We start from the raw sequence: 15,873 nt of genomic DNA, 5'->3' as shown, positions 1-15,873 counted from the left end.
TCTCTCTCTCTTTCTCTCTCTTTTTTCCCTTTGATCATTTGTTTTCTTTCTTAAATTCCACATATGAGTGAAATCAGATGGTATTTGTCTTTCTCTGACTGACTTATTTTACTTAGCATAATATTCTTTCATTGACTGATGAATGGATAATGGAGAAGTGGTATATATATACAACGGACTATTACTCAGCCATAAGAAAGAATGAAGTCTTGCCATTTGCAATGACATAGATGGAGCTAGAGAGTATTATGGTTTGAATATTTTTTGTTCTACTTTGATATGGTAACTCTGAATTCAATTTTGTCTCATCTAACATTTTTCCAGTCCATTAACTCCAATCCATTAACTGATAAGATTTCTTAGATCACATATATTATTTTTATTCTATTTTATTCTAAAATATATTTTATTTATATTCTTCTATTTTGTCATTTTTCTATTTTATATATTCTTTTAAGTGCAGTTTTAAGTTAACAGTAAAATTGAGAGGATGATACAGTGAGTTCCTATATAACTCCAGACCCACGCATGTATAGTTGATGACATTATCAATCTCCCCCCTCCCCAGAGTGGTGCATTTACAATTGATACACCTATACTGATATATCATAATAAGCCAAAGTCCATAGCTTGCCTTAGGTTCTCTCAGTGTTGTACATTCTGTGAATTTGTAAAAATGTATAATGAATTGTAGCCAACATTTTAGTATCATACGGAGTGTTTACACTGCCCTAAACATCCTCTGTCCTCCAACTATTAGATCTCTCCTCCCCTAACCCCAACTGTCTTCTGGATATCTTCTTTGGTTAGGTGTCTGTTAGAGTCTTTGCTATCTCTCTTTTTTTAAATTGACTTATTTGTTTACTTATTGTTGAATTTTTAGAGTTCTTTGTATATGTAACATTTTTAAAATCAGATTTGTTTTTTGCAAATATCTTATTTTTTGCAAATATTCCAGTCTGTTGGTTATCTTCTCATTCTCTTAAAGATATCTTTCATAAAGTAGATGTTTTTAATTTTAATGAAGTCCAGTTAATCAACTGTTTTATTAATGCAGTGTGCTTTTGGTGTCATATCTAAAAAAGTCATTGCCAAACCCAAGGTCACCTAAGCTTTTTTCTATGTTACCTTTTAGGAGTTTTGTAATTTTGTATTTTGACATTCTGGTCTCTGATCCATTTTGAATTAATTTTTGTGTAAGACTTGTGTGTAGATTCATGTTTTTTACATGAGGATATCCAGTTATTCCAACATCATTTGTTGAAAAGATTATTATCTTTGCTCCATTGAATTGCCCTTGTTCCTTTATCAAAAATCAGTTGAGTATATTATGTAAGTCTATTTCTGGGCTATTTTGTTTCATTGGTCTATTCTTTTCTCAATACCTCACTTTCTTTTTTCCCCCTTAATAATAAGTGTATTCTTTAATCCCCATCAGCTATTTCGCCACCTTCCCCACCTCACCTCTGGTAATCATCAGTTTATTTTCGATAGTTAAGAGTCTGTTTCTTGGTTTCTCTCTCTCTCTCACCTTTTTTTCCTTTGCTCGTTTGTTTTGTTTCTTAAATTCCACATAGGAGTGAGATCATATGGTATTTGTCTTTCTCTGACTGAGTTATATCACTTAGCATTATACTCTCTAGGTCATTCCATATTGGTATGAATGGTGAGATTTAATTGTGTTCTATGGCTGAGTTTTATATATATATATATATATATATATATATATATATATATATATATAATTTCATTTGAGACTGTAAAGAGTCTATAGATAATGTTGGGAGAAATGATATCTTGGCAATATTGAGTCTTCCTATCCATGAGAATGGAATATCTTTCCATTTATTTAGTTCTTTGGTTTCATTCATCAAAATCAGGATTTCATAGTTTTCTTCATTAGATCATGCATATATTTTCTCATATTTATAACTAAGTATATCACTTTTGGAAGCTAAAATAAAAGGTTTTGTGCTTTTAATTTCAACCTTGACTTCTTCATTACCAATATATAGGAAGGTGATGGAATTTTATATATTAACCTTGCAGGGTACAGTCTTACTATAATCAATTAGGCCCCAAAGAATTTTTTTTTTTTTTGGTCTATTCTTTCAGATTTTCTACATAGACAATCATGTCACCTGTGAACAAAGACAGTTTTTATTTCTTCATTCCCAAAGTCTCCATATTGTGTGATTCCATTCATATAACATACAATCAGGGGGAATTAAAAAGCTCAGTGATTTCCAAGGCTTGGAGAAGTAGGAGTAGTTGTTTACAAAAGGAATGGAAGTGGAAATGTTATGATGATAACATATTCTCTGTGGTACTGTGCTGATGAATACATGACTCTGCATTTGTTAAAACCCATAGAGCTATACATAGGAAAGAGTAAAAATTAATATATATAAATTGAAAAAATCAACCAGGAACACAGGAGAATCCCAGGAGTGAACAAAGGCTGTGAAAAAAAAAATGTGAATGTACTACAATGACTTAACCTCCCTGAAGGGGGACAGGGAAAAAAATGAGCTAACCTAAGTGATGCTGGAAAACAGTGTGTTAATTAGAAAGAGACTATGGACTCTGAAAAACAATCTGAGGGGTTTGAAGTAGCAGGGATGTGGGAGGTTGGGGTACAAGGTGGTGGGTATTATAGAGGGCACGGATTGCATGGAGCACTGTGTGTGGTGCAAAAATAATGAATACTGTTATGCTGAAAATAAATAAGTTTAATTTAAAAAAAAGGAAGTGCTTGGCTAAAATAAAAGAAACTATTTTAAAATGTTGTACTTCGGTTGCTAAAGCACATGTGTAGTTAGTATAGTACATGTTTCTCAAGGGGGTAAGGATTAACAATTATGGAACTGCTCTACTTGTAAACTGGTCACACAATTAAATTAATGAATGGAATTGTTGAGACCCAAGTTTCTCACTGTCACAAATGGAAATTACAGATAAGAAAGGGGGAACTTGGAATGAAGTAGATTAGAGTCAGAGACATCAGTATGCACTAACGTTTAGTTTAATATAGATACAATGGATAGGCAGAGAAACTAATATAATTATTAATGTATACAAACAACATAGATATATACTTCTTGCTTCTGTCAACAAGAAGAAGAAATGAAACTCCAGTATCAGCAAGCACACTCAGCATCTAATTCTTGACTTATTTATTTATTTAAGAGAGTGCGAGCAGTGGGAGGGTTAGAGGGAGAGAGAGAATCTCAAGCAGAGTCCGGGCCCAGTGTGAAGACTGATACAGGGCTGAATCCCACGACCCTGAGATCATGACCTGAGCTGAAATCAAGAGTCACTGCTTACTAAACTGAGCCATGTAGGTGCCATTCTAAGTCTTAGCTTAATACCATTCTCTAGTAAATAATTAAGAGGTCTTAGGAGAAATAGTTGATTCTGTGATGGGAGTAGAGAAAATAGAAGATGAGACCCAAGCATCATATAGTACATAAAGAAAGGAAGAACTGAAAATAAATAAAAAACAAATTAAAAAAAAACCATAAGTGACTCTTGATCTCACAAAACAAACTGAGGTTGCCGGGGGGACGGGGTTTGGGAGAAGGGGGTGGGATTATGGACATTGGGGAGGGTATGTGATTTGGTGAGTGCTGTGAAGTGTGTAAGCCTGGTGATTCACAGACCTGTACCCCAGGGGATAAAAATATATGTTTATAAAAAATAAAAAATTAAAAAAAAAAAAATCCGAGGGTTGCTCAGGGGAGGAGGGTTGGGAGAAGGGGGGTGGGGTTATGGACATTGGGGAGGGTATGTGCTATGGTGAGTGCTGTGAAGTGTGTAAACCTGGCGATTCACAGATTGTACCCCTGGGGATAAAAATATATGTTTATAAAAAGTAAAAAATTTTAAAAAATTTAAAAAGCAAAAAAAGAGAAAAAAATACATGGAAGAATGAACCAATGCCAAAGGGACACAAGAGTCAACTGAAAGAGCTTCAGATGGTGAAAGTGAAATAATTTGAGCAAAAATAAATAACCCAGTATTGGTTGTCACCCAAAATACAAAACAAATAAATGAGAACACATAATATATAATAATATATTTATTATTAATAATATTAATATTATTATTGTTAAATGAGAACAATAAATAATGATTGAGTGAATAAATAATTGAGGGGGAAGAGACAAATATTTTTAACAGAGGAACTCCAAATAAGTTATTTAAATATTGTCTTTTCCAGAATGTGGAAAATAAGTTATTTAAATATTGTCTTTTCCTGGAGTGTGGACTTGATTTTTATACCTCTTTCTTTCTGTCTTTCTGTCTTTCTTTTTCTTTTTCTCTTTCTTCCTTCCTGGCTTGCTTGCTCGATTTTTAAAAATTTTTAAAGATTTTATTCATTTATTTGACAGAGACAGAGATTACAAGTAGGTAGAGCTGCAGGCAGAGAGAGAGAGGGAAGCAGGCTCTCTGCTCAGCAGAGACCCCAATGTGGGGCTCAATCCCAGCACCCTGAGACCATGAACTGAGCCAAAGGCAGAGTCTCAACCCACTGAGCCACCCAGGCACCCACTTCTTCTTCTTTTTCTTTTACTTTTTTTTAACCTAAATTCAATTAGCCAACATATATTACATCGTTAGTTTTTGATGTAGTGTTCAATGATTCATTAGTTGTAAATACACTCAGTGCTCACCAAATCATGTGCCCTCCTTAATGCTCATCATGCCGTTACCCCATCTCGTGCCTTTCTGCAACCTTCAGTTTGTTTCCCGGCATTAAGAGTCTCTCACAGTTTGTCTTCCTCTCCAATTTCTCTCCATTCAGGATTTTGTGACTTCTTTCTTAAAAATAGACTTTAGAAAAGGGGGAGAAAAATAACTCTACCAGAGAGACACCTTGCAAACGCCACATAGGACATGTGATCAAGGTTAATGTTATCAGGTACAATTCATGCTGGTATTGTTATTATGTGACCAGAACAATTCACCTTAGTGGTAGTACCCTCTGAAAACTATAATTCCAATCTCATTATGAGAAAAGATCATACCGAAGAACATTCTATGAGACATGTGAACAGAACTCCTCAAAGCTGTCAAGGTCAATATAAACAGGCACAGACAGAGAACTTGTCACAGACCAAGAGATTAAAGAAGTATGACAACTAAATACAAGAAGAGGAAAAGGATATTATTAGTGAATTCTGAATAAAGAAGTTTAGAAAATAATATGGTGCCAATCTTGATTTCCTAATTTTACAGATGTCCCAGCTAAAATAAGATTACATTGTAGGGGAAACCAAGCAAGAGTTATATTAGTTGTACATGGTTGCTGTTACAAATGAACAGAAACTTAGAAGCTTAAGCAAGACGTATTCAATCTTTCATATATTCATTCATTCACTCACTCATTCATTCATTCATTCAGAAACCAGAAGTCCAAAAACAGTTTTCCTGGACAGAAGTCAGTGTGTCAGAAGAACCATCCTCCCTCCATAGGATCTAAGGAGAAATACATTTCTTGCATCACAGTCTTCTGGTGGCTGCTATCATCCATGATTTGTAGTCACATCACTTCAATCTGTTTTCAAAGTCACACTGTCTACTCTTTTTTTACCTGTGGTCACATATCTTGGACCTCCTCTTAAAAATATATATAGGATTTTGGGCACCTGGGTGGCTCAGTGGGTTAAGCCTCTGCCTTCGGCTCAGGTCATGATCTCAGGGTCCTGGGATTGAGTCCCGCATCGGGCTCTCTGCTCAGCCGGGAGCCTGCTTCCTCCTCTCTCTTTGCCTGCCTCTCTGCCTACTTGTGATCTCTCTCTGTCAAAGAAATAAATTAAATTTAAAAAAATTTAAAAAATATATACATAGGATTTCTTTGATGGTCCTTGAAGAAAATCTGGGATAAAATCCTAAAGTTAATCACATCTGCATAGTTGTTTTAGGCCATATAAGGTAATCTTGGAAGGTCCCAGAAAATAGGATGCAGATCGCTTTGCAGGCCATTATTCAGACTGCCTCAGGGACATTAAATATTCTGCATCATTTTGAAAATTTTCAATAACTCTCAAATAGTTCTAAAATGCAGTAATTATTTAAAATAATAATTAAAAATGTTTGCAATAGGAAAAACATCACCGTAAAAATAGAAATGAATATTTGTGTTATTCTACACTGCCCCCAAATAGTAGCATAAAAATTTTAGCATAGTCAAACACAATCTTACAAATACTGAAATATTAAAGACTCCTATTATCTAGAGATGACAAATTAAATGAGGGTACACATTTATGTAGGTAAGTTTTGTATATAGTGCTCTCTGAGATCAAAATTAAAAGCATAAAGATTATGTATTATACTACCATATTGAATGTGCATTATCTTTGTTATCGACAGATATTGCCATGATTACATTCTACAGACATATTCAGAATCATTTCAGTTCATAATATTTCATGTGTATGAAGTAACTTTCAAATAAAATCAGATACTAACCCTTAAATAATCTCATATTTGATGTCTTTTTATGATTTACTAACTAGTATTTATTTAATGTGTTATTTGCCATCTAATGAGGCATCAAAGCTAAGTAAAAATTATGAGATTGTTTTAGATGATTCAGTTGATTATGGGATCCAAGAAATCCTTGTGTCTGAATATTGGACTGCAAGCACTGAATGAGAATGTAGATAAAAATGTTTCAACAGAGCAGAAAAATCAGCAAATCAGCTATGCTTCTTGGAATGCAGTATATATCTATCTAAAAGGTTTATATTAAAAAATAAATAAATATGATGAAGAGCAGTGGGTATTACATGCAACTAATGAATCACTGAACACTACATCCAAACTAATGATGCACTATATGTTGGCTAATTGAATTTAAATTAAAAAAAATTTAAACAATGAAAAAATAAGAAAATAAATAAAAGGTTTATGTTGTGTATAATATGCAATAATTATCAATAGTTTAAAGATTCAACATGCTGATTCCGTTGTACTCAAAGCTTAATTACTTTATTTATTCATTTGTTGAGAATCTACAATGAAACAGACAATTTAGGTACTAAGGATTATGCTGTAAACAAAATATGTAAGTCACTGCCTTCACAGAGTTTAAATTCTAGTTGGGGGACATGGGTCATAAACAAGAAAACAAATAAATATACAAAATATGAGTTTTTTAAGGACATGAAGAATAACAGAGTGAAAGAACCGTGTACATAGTGTATCTGGTGAGTAAAAGGGGATTATTTTATAAAGGTGGTCAGGAAAGCACTCTGTAATAGAGTAACATTTAAGCAATGACCTTAATGGAGTAAAGGAACATTCTACACATAGAAAAGCAAGTACAAATGTCCTAATTAGGAACATGACTAAAGTTGTCAGATTGTGAAGAAATAGGAAGAAAATCATGTGAATGAAGTAGGGTAAAAGAACAAAGAGGTAACAAAAAATAATTTAAATCAACAAAAGAAACATGAAATGCCAGCATTAATCATTTCAAAAAATTTCCAGAACCAAAATGTACATTACTGGTTTTCAGTGAGTTTTAAGTAGTGTGAGAATTGGGGCACCTGGGTGGCTCAGTGGATTAAGCCTCTGCCTTTGGCTCAGGTCATGATCTCAGGGTCCTGGGATCAAGTCCTGCATTGGGCCCTATGCACAGTGAGGAGCCTGCTTCCCCCTCTCTCTCTCTGCCTGGCTCTCTGCCTATTTGTGATCTCTCTGTCGTGTCAAACAAATAAATAAAATCTTTAAAACAAAAGTAGTATGAGAATTGGTAATAATATCTGAAGAAATTAAAAAGTACTTTTAGTCTTCTTCCATCTTCTCATACTCTGGCTGTTTTTTTTTACCTTTTGAAAAGTGTAATATAAGCATGTTAATTTTATGTAATGACTCAGTTAAAACAGAAATATTAATTCACTTAAGATGCTGTATGTATGCATCTCCTAATAAAATGAACTCCCCAAAATCAGATCCTTTCATTGAGTAGTATATTATTTTCATTCTGAAGTGAAAAAAGTTAGGACTTTTAGAATTCAACTAAAGAGAAAAATATTGAACATAGATTTCTATTTTAATACATGAATTAAATATTTAAATTATTATTATTATTAAAATCTAACAACATTACATTTAATTCTGGGAGATTTCCTACTCCAGTGTGTACATATCCTCATGGGCACATGCATGCACTTCTGTTCATGGTCTCATCTGTGTCCCTATTTTATGTGTCTTTGCATTGATGTGGCAGAAAAAAATGCATGTAGAAAAGGGAATAAAACCCATATCCTGAATAAACTTTTTGATAATTAAGCCGCAAGACATCTTAGCCATTCTTGTTCAGGGTTATATTTCTAAACATAATTGCTTTTATTTTTTTCAGGAAAAGAGACTTTTGAATAAGTTAGGATTACCACATCGGGAGCTTAATTTCACTATGTTTTTATTGTAACTAGATTACTGTACATTGTATAATGTTAAAATCACAATCCTAGAGATAATTTTGACTCTAAAACAGTCCTCATGAATGCATTCTTGACCTCCTTGTTCCTCATGCTGTAGACCACAGGGTTCAGCATGGGAATGACCATTGTGTAGAACACAGATGCCATTTTGTCTGTGTCCATGGAATGGCTGGAGCTGGGCTGTACGTACATGAAGATGACTGTCCCATAGAAGATGGCCACAGCAGTGAGGTGGGAGGCACAGGTAGATATAGCCTTCTGATATCCTGAAGATGAGTGCATCTTCAGGATGGTGATAAATATGAATATATAGGATACAAAGATAACCAGGAGAGCAAAAATGATGTTGAAAGTGGTTGCATAAACAAGAGCCAGCTCACTGACATGTCTATCAGAACAAGAAAGAACCATGACTGCGGGGATATCACAGAAAAAGTGATGGATTACATTGTTCATACAGAAAGAGAGACTAAATGTGTCTCCAATTTGAATAGAGGCATTCAGGAAACCACAGACATAGCAGCCTATGGCCAAACGAGCACACACACCTGCCGTCATGGTGGTAGTGTAATGGAGGGGTTTGCACACTGCTGCATAGCGGTCATAGGCCATTGAGGCCAAGAGATAATTTTCCACAGTGGCGAAGGCTGCAAAAAAGAACATCTGGGCAGCACAGGCAATGTAGGAGATGACCTGGTCTCCTATAAGTAATCCAACCATGACAGTGGGAATGATGGCTGTAGAGTAACAAAGGTCCACCAGAGACAGATTACTGAGGAAAAAATACATGGGCATGTGGAGACGGGAGTCCAACAGAATCAACATGGTAATCCCCAAATTCCCAACCAGAGTGATGAGGTAGATGAAGGTGAACATTAAGAAGAGGGGAAGCTGCAGTTTTGGGTCATTGGTTAGTCCCAGCAGGATGAACTGTGTCACTTCTGTCTTGTTATCCATCAATGTTGAGAAACAGTAATGCTACAAGAAGAAATAAATGGCTGATAAACAAAAAAACTTACAGTGGAAAGTGTACATATGGTATTTTGAGATCCTCCAGATAAAACATTAGCTTGACAACAAAAGTTAATGCACTAATTACATGTAGATTTACAAACTGTAAATAGAGACCTTCTTCTCAATTCTAAAATTTTATAGATTTGTAAACTGAAATGTAGAAAATTAACTAACTTGATCAAGATGACTTGTGCAGAAGGAATACAGTTCACTTTTCCCAAGCCTGGTAAAAGCAGATACTTGCATGTTGCTGACTTGCCAGGAAGTGCCATAGACACTATTAGGTGTACAGACTTACGATGATTTGACTGAATGATTTTTCAACTCAACAATGGTTCAAAAGTGATACACATGCAGTAGAAGCCATACCTCAAATTTTGAATTTAGATCTTTTTCTACGCTAGCAATAACCAATATAATTTTCTCTTTTGATGCTGAGCAGGGGTCACAGCTCCTGAGTCACAGCAGAGTCACAGCTCCAGGTCAGCCAGGGTCATGAGGGTCAACAACTGATACCTTTGCAACCATCCTGCACCAGCTCAGCCATACTGTGTCACTTTCAATACTGTATTCAACAAATTCCTGAGATAGTCATTGCGTCATTATCAAATAGGCTTGTGTGAGATGATTTTTTTCCCAACTGTACACTAATGTAAAGAGCTGGAAACATGGTTATGGTAAGAGAGGCTAAAATATGATGTTCAGTAGGTCAGATGTAGTAAATGAATTTTCATCTTATGATATTTCAATGTTCAATGGGTTTCTAGGGACATAACCCCATTGTAAGTACAAGAAGATCTGTACATTCATCACATCTTTTCAAGAACATTATGAGTTTGATTTGTTATTATGGTGATATTATGTTCATTTAAATTGTGATGCACAGAGGGGTGCCTGGCTGGCTCAGTCAGTAGAGCCTGCAACCCTAGCTCTTGAGATTGTGAGTTCTAGCCCCACACTGGGTGTAGAGATTACTTAAAACCTTTTTTTTTTTTTAAAGATTCTATTTATTTATTTGACAGACAGAGATCACAAGTAGGCAGAGCAGCAGGCAGAGAGAGAGAAGGAGGTAGTCTCCCCATTGAGCAGAAAGCCCAATGTGGGGCTCAATCCCAGGACCCAGAGATCATGACCTGAGCCGAAGGCAGAGCTTTAACCCACTGAGCCACCCAGGCACCCCTTAAAACCTTTAACAAAAAAAGCTGGAAGGGAAATTATTCAACAGAGGTTGAATAATTTTTTATATTTCAAGTGAGTATTAATTGAGAAGCTATGCTCAAGGTCAAGCCAACCTTTGAGCCCACACTGAGTTGTTCCTATGGTGATAGTTTAAACTGTGTTTGAATCAAATTGAATTAAACTGTGCACAATCATTCATTGTCTCCATTGGTGCAAATTCATTGTTTGAGGTTTTCCAGTGACGTATCCAAGAGATCCATAGTAGATATGGTGGGATAGTGGAGCAATAGGGGCAGGACAGCCAACGGAACAATCTGTGGGGAAGACACAGAATAGGGTGTAGAGCTTATGTTCCAGGATGAGGTGCATAGAAGCCCTACTACCATTAAATAACGAGGAGCCATGAGTCTTAAGCTATGTATTTGAACCTCCTATTTCCATCTGCAGAAAAAAAATAAGACAGTAACAAGATCTGTGATACAGCACTATAAAGCAATATAGTTATGAGAATTAAATAAGGTAATGCTTTAAAACAATAAAATCTGGGTGATTAGCACAGTCTAATGAGCTGTAATATTATTGTTAGGATGGAATGATTATCTTTACATTGCTCTGGGAAAAATGGGTGGCACCCTCTAGGGCTTCAGGTGTGTGCATGTGATATATGAAAGCTTGAAGAGTCTCTTTAATTTGCCTTTCTCACACACAAGGGCCTCAGAAGTTTTCTGTGATCTCCAGGATTTCTCCATCTGTTTTCACCTCACCCATGCAGTCGGCTGTCCCAACAGGTCCATGCAAGCCCTCTTTTGCTTAAAACCTTCCTTGAGAATCTATACATTAGTTTGGACAATAGTCCTCCCATGGCTAACTCATTCTTTCTCTCATGACTGCCATCTCACAGCAGAATCAGAGATCAATGGCTCTTTTCCTGACTTTGGCTGTTCTGTTCCTGTCTGTGGGCTCTCTTCAGCCTGCAGATCTGTTTTGGTGGCAAGTACCACGTAATAAAATATTTCTTTTGAATCTGCTCTTCCATAGAATAGTACTATAAATCTGTTCCTTTGAATTTGAAGCATTGGAAGGGTATCCCTCTTCTGCTAACTACTAACATCTTCCTCCTAAACTTTAGAAAATTCCCGGCACAAGCCCGTCCCCTGATAACATTTTTTGCCAACCTTAACACATGTGTCCACTTGGAGCCTAGTCTATGTTCTACAAGGAATAAGGAAAGCTTTGTATGTCAATGTGTGTGTGTGTGTGTGTATGGTAGGTTATATTGTTATTCCTCCTTCACCACTGTAGAGCATGAGGATTTGAGAAGTTCTGTGATGCTCTAAAATTACACAGTTAGCCTGGGAAGGAGTCAAGATTCAAGAGTTAAATCCATGTTCTGTGTAATCAGAAGGCTCTGTTTTTAGCCAGTTACTGTCACTATGTGTGGATGTGCTGGTAACAATAAGCTTGAGACTGTCGGGGAAAGTTTAAAATGCCATTTGGATCTTGTTAAACTATGTTAGAAATTTTGTAGTTAAAGATTATTTCACCTTTTCAGTTTTTTGTTTGTTTGCTTATTTGTTTATGTTCAACGAGAGGCCAGCTTTTTTGAACACAAGGAAATCACATCTTGATTGTTTAGAGAATCATCTGTGGCCATTTTGTTCATATCTTTAGGAAAGTAGAACAATATTCCATGAGTATTAATAAACTCGCTTCTGATAGAAACTCTGACATTTATACCCCAGGCTAACCTCAGTATTTTGGAAAAACATTGAAAATATCTATTTCTGTCCTCAACGTCCTGAAGTCGACAGAGCTGTCTCACTGCTATTGCATTGATTACGCTTCTCATTAAAAATGTTTACACAATATGGATGCTCATCAGTCTGCTGGGAGAGCAGGAAGAGCCATTTCTAAACAATGGGTCTGAATCAGAATCTCAGCTGCAGAATAACACCTAAATACTACTCTTAGATGTATTCATAAGGTCTCTAAGATAGGGGAAAATAGAAGAAAGAACATTAACATGGTTCAATTTCTGTACCTACCATGCATTCCTTCTGTGTCCTTAGAGGGATCACTTACCTCCTCCTTATTTCTAAAATAAAGATGACAAGTTTACTTCTTCCATAATTCACAGACTTGTGTCTATAAGTATGAAGCAAGGGAGGGTCTGTAAAACATCTCCATAAGAAGTTATCACTTTTAAGTCAATGAATGTAATTTTTATCTTGGGGAGTTTCCCCCTGAATACCCTTGGTAGTGCATAGCAAATCCTGGGATAAGGCCTCTGTGTCCTAGAAAATGAATAAATGATCACCAAACAGGTTCAGCATGTAGACTGGTGTCTCTACAATGGTGACATGTGGGATCATATTGGGATTTCAATGGCTAGTGCATGGGGATGTGGAGAGAATTATAGAGACACAGAGCTCTCTGGGAATTTTCCTTGGGAGAGCACTTCTAGCGCCTCATCCCACTTTCCCAGATGGAGGCAATTAAACTGCCTGTGGGGGCCATGCTGGTTATTTCATTGAACACACATGTTTATGTAATCCTTGTCATTTCTTCTAATTTTTGTCAGTTTATAATTAAGTATAATTTCTGTACATTAGTGTCCACAATCCCAGTGGATAATCGTAAGATTTTGTCAAATTTATATCCAGTAAGCCCTGTCACCTAAGAAACTATGTGAACCTCTTCTGACAAACCCATTCTCCCACCCACTGACTGCCCCTGACAACCAATACACTGTTTTGCCCAAATAAATTTGCCTTTTCAACAGTGTCCTTAAGTGTGATCCTATAATATGTACTCTGAGTCTATAATCTTTCATTTATCATTTAAGGCCTGTCCGTATTGTTTCCTGTGTCAGAGTGGAATATTTTTTCTACAGAATAGTATTTCAGTGTATGGTCATTACCAATTGTTTATCCTATTCTCAACTGAAGAACATTTGTGTTGGTTCCAGCATTTGTTGATTACAAATAAAGCTGATCTAAACATTTGTTTAAAGTTATTTGTCTGTTTTCAATTAAAAAATCTTATTTTTTTAATTTAAATTAATTTAAATAAATTTTTAAAAAATTTTTTATGATAAAAAAAACTATTTATTGAAGTACGGTTAGTGCACAATGTTACATTAGCTTCCGACACAGAACATAGTGATTCGACAACTCTATACGTTATGCTCTACTGACCATTAATGTAGCTACCATGTGTCACCATGGAATGCCACTACAATACCATTGACTATATTCCTTGTGCAGTAGTTTTCATCCTTGTAACTTACTCATTCCATAACTGGAAGACTGTACCTCCTATTCCCCTTCACTCATTTTACCCATTGCCATGCAGGTCTCCCCTCTGGCAAACACCAGTTTGTTTTCTGTACTTATGGGTCTGTTTCAGTTTTTCATTTGTATGTAACCTCTCCAGTGAACCATGTTTACTTTTGGGCTCTTATTCCCAAGGTGATAGCTGGGTTCTCACAGAACATAAAGTTATCTCCTGAGGTGGATGTGTTCCTTGCATGTTCGTCTTTGTGGCATTTGCCAGTATAGAGTGTTTCCTGTTAGTGTCATGGCTTATGATCAGCATGCAGTTGTGTAAGCCTTACATTACACCACCATTCTGACCGCCAATGTGTGTTCTCAAACGGTGGTAGGCTGCTATGTCTGGGGCTTTCTTGAATTTGCCATTCATACTGAATTCACCTTCTGCCATTCCAGTGTGGTTCATCACTATTTCTATGATATCCCCCCAAATCTGTCTCTTTCCTGCTCTTATGTCTACATAAAGGAGATGGTGCTCTTTATCTTTGTAGATTTCAGTATCTGTTTTGCTTGTCTTGACCTCCTATCTATCTTCATTGCCATCCTAAGTATGTGTTCAACACAGGGACAATTACTCTGCTGATTTCACATGGCTCACTCATGAGGTTGCATATCTTCTGCATGGTCCACTGGGCTGAAAGGTTCAAGATAGACTTATATGTCTAACTGTTAACTCAGGTTACTCTCTACCTTTCTAAGGTCTTTCATCCTCCAGAGGATGAACCAGATTTCTCACATAATATTTTCAGTACATAATATTTCTTACAAATTATTTTCTTACATAATATTCTCAGAAAGTACAATTGAACAGTTTCATGAAGTCTAGACTCTTAACTCTCACAATATTTTTTTCTGCCACATTATACCAATCCATGATGTTAAAGGGCTGGAGCAGATTCAAGTATGAATCAAGCATGAAGAATGACTCCACCTCTTGAGGAAGAAAGCTTCAAAGAATTTGTACCCATAGTTAATCTAGCACAGTTAGAAATCAGTTTAAACTGCTGTAACTAAGAAATCCAAAATATAGTGGCTAAAATAAGACAGCAATTTACTCGAAGTTAATGCACTTCTGTAAGAACTATCTGTATAGCTGGTATGTCTTGGTCATTCTGGGGACAGGTTCAGTTCACAAAGTCTCTCCCTACCATCTCCTGCAGTGTTAAAAGTCTGTCATCATCGTAACTATTATATCTGGAGGAGAGGAGAGAGAGATAAGTGAAGGATAAATAATTTCTTTTCAACAAAGTGACACAACAGCTGCATGCATTACTTCTGAGTACATTCCACTGGCAAGAATTCATTAATAATGCCACAAAAAACGATCAAATAAACCAACTTCAAAATTTTATCTCTAGCTGAAAGGCAATGTGCTTAACTGAAATCTCAATACTCTGAAAAAAGAAGTAATATTTTCTGAGGAAAGTCAGGATGCTCCCACACAGTTAGTAACTGAATCTGAGCTTCTAAGACCTGGAACTTTCTCAATATGAGGTCAGAGAGATAAGTAGCCAGTAAAAGTAAGTGACGTCCTAGAAACCAAATGATGAGAAATGCACCAAGAGGGAATGGATGTATCAGAGCTGCTGGTAGGTTAAGAAATATTCAGCCTGGTGGTGGGGATTAAGGAGGGCATGTATTGTATGGAGCACTGGGTGTTGTACATAAACCATGAATCTTAGAACATTGTATCAAAAACTAATGATGTATTTTATGGTGACTAACACAACACAATAAAAAAAAGAAAAGAAAATAAGTTAATTACTGTGCATGCTGGGGAAAAAAAAAGAAATATCAAGACTAAAAACTGGCAATAGGCCACAATGATAGGAAATTGGTCGGTGAATTTGAGGGGTTCTATTTGGATGGTAGGGATACAAATCTCATTAAAT

The 15,873-nt window shown here is 36.0% G+C and overlaps 1 protein-coding gene across 1 annotated transcript; it reads right to left on the bottom strand.

Moving 5' to 3' along the window:
* Positions 1–8,474: 8,474 nt before the first annotated feature.
* LOC101687606 (olfactory receptor 5B3-like) lies at positions 8,475–9,413 on the bottom strand. Its single transcript, XM_004777669.1, has one exon. The coding sequence runs from the start codon at positions 9,411–9,413 to the stop codon at positions 8,475–8,477; it is 939 nt and encodes a 312-aa protein (XP_004777726.1).
* Positions 9,414–15,873: the final 6,460 nt, after the last annotated feature.

Source organism: Mustela putorius, unplaced genomic scaffold (genome assembly GCF_011764305.1).
Source record: "Mustela putorius furo isolate JIRA1106 unplaced genomic scaffold, ASM1176430v1.1 tig00000127_pilon_pilon_pilon, whole genome shotgun sequence".
NCBI lineage: Eukaryota > Metazoa > Chordata > Mammalia > Carnivora > Mustelidae > Mustela > Mustela putorius.
Note: the sequence above shows the minus strand (reverse complement) of the source record. Positions and strands in the feature narration are given on the sequence as shown.

Coding starts and splice junctions, on each gene's coding strand:
- LOC101687606 (XM_004777669.1), bottom strand. CDS start 9,413: ATGGATAACAAGACAGAAGTGACACAGTTCATCCTGCTGGGACTAACC.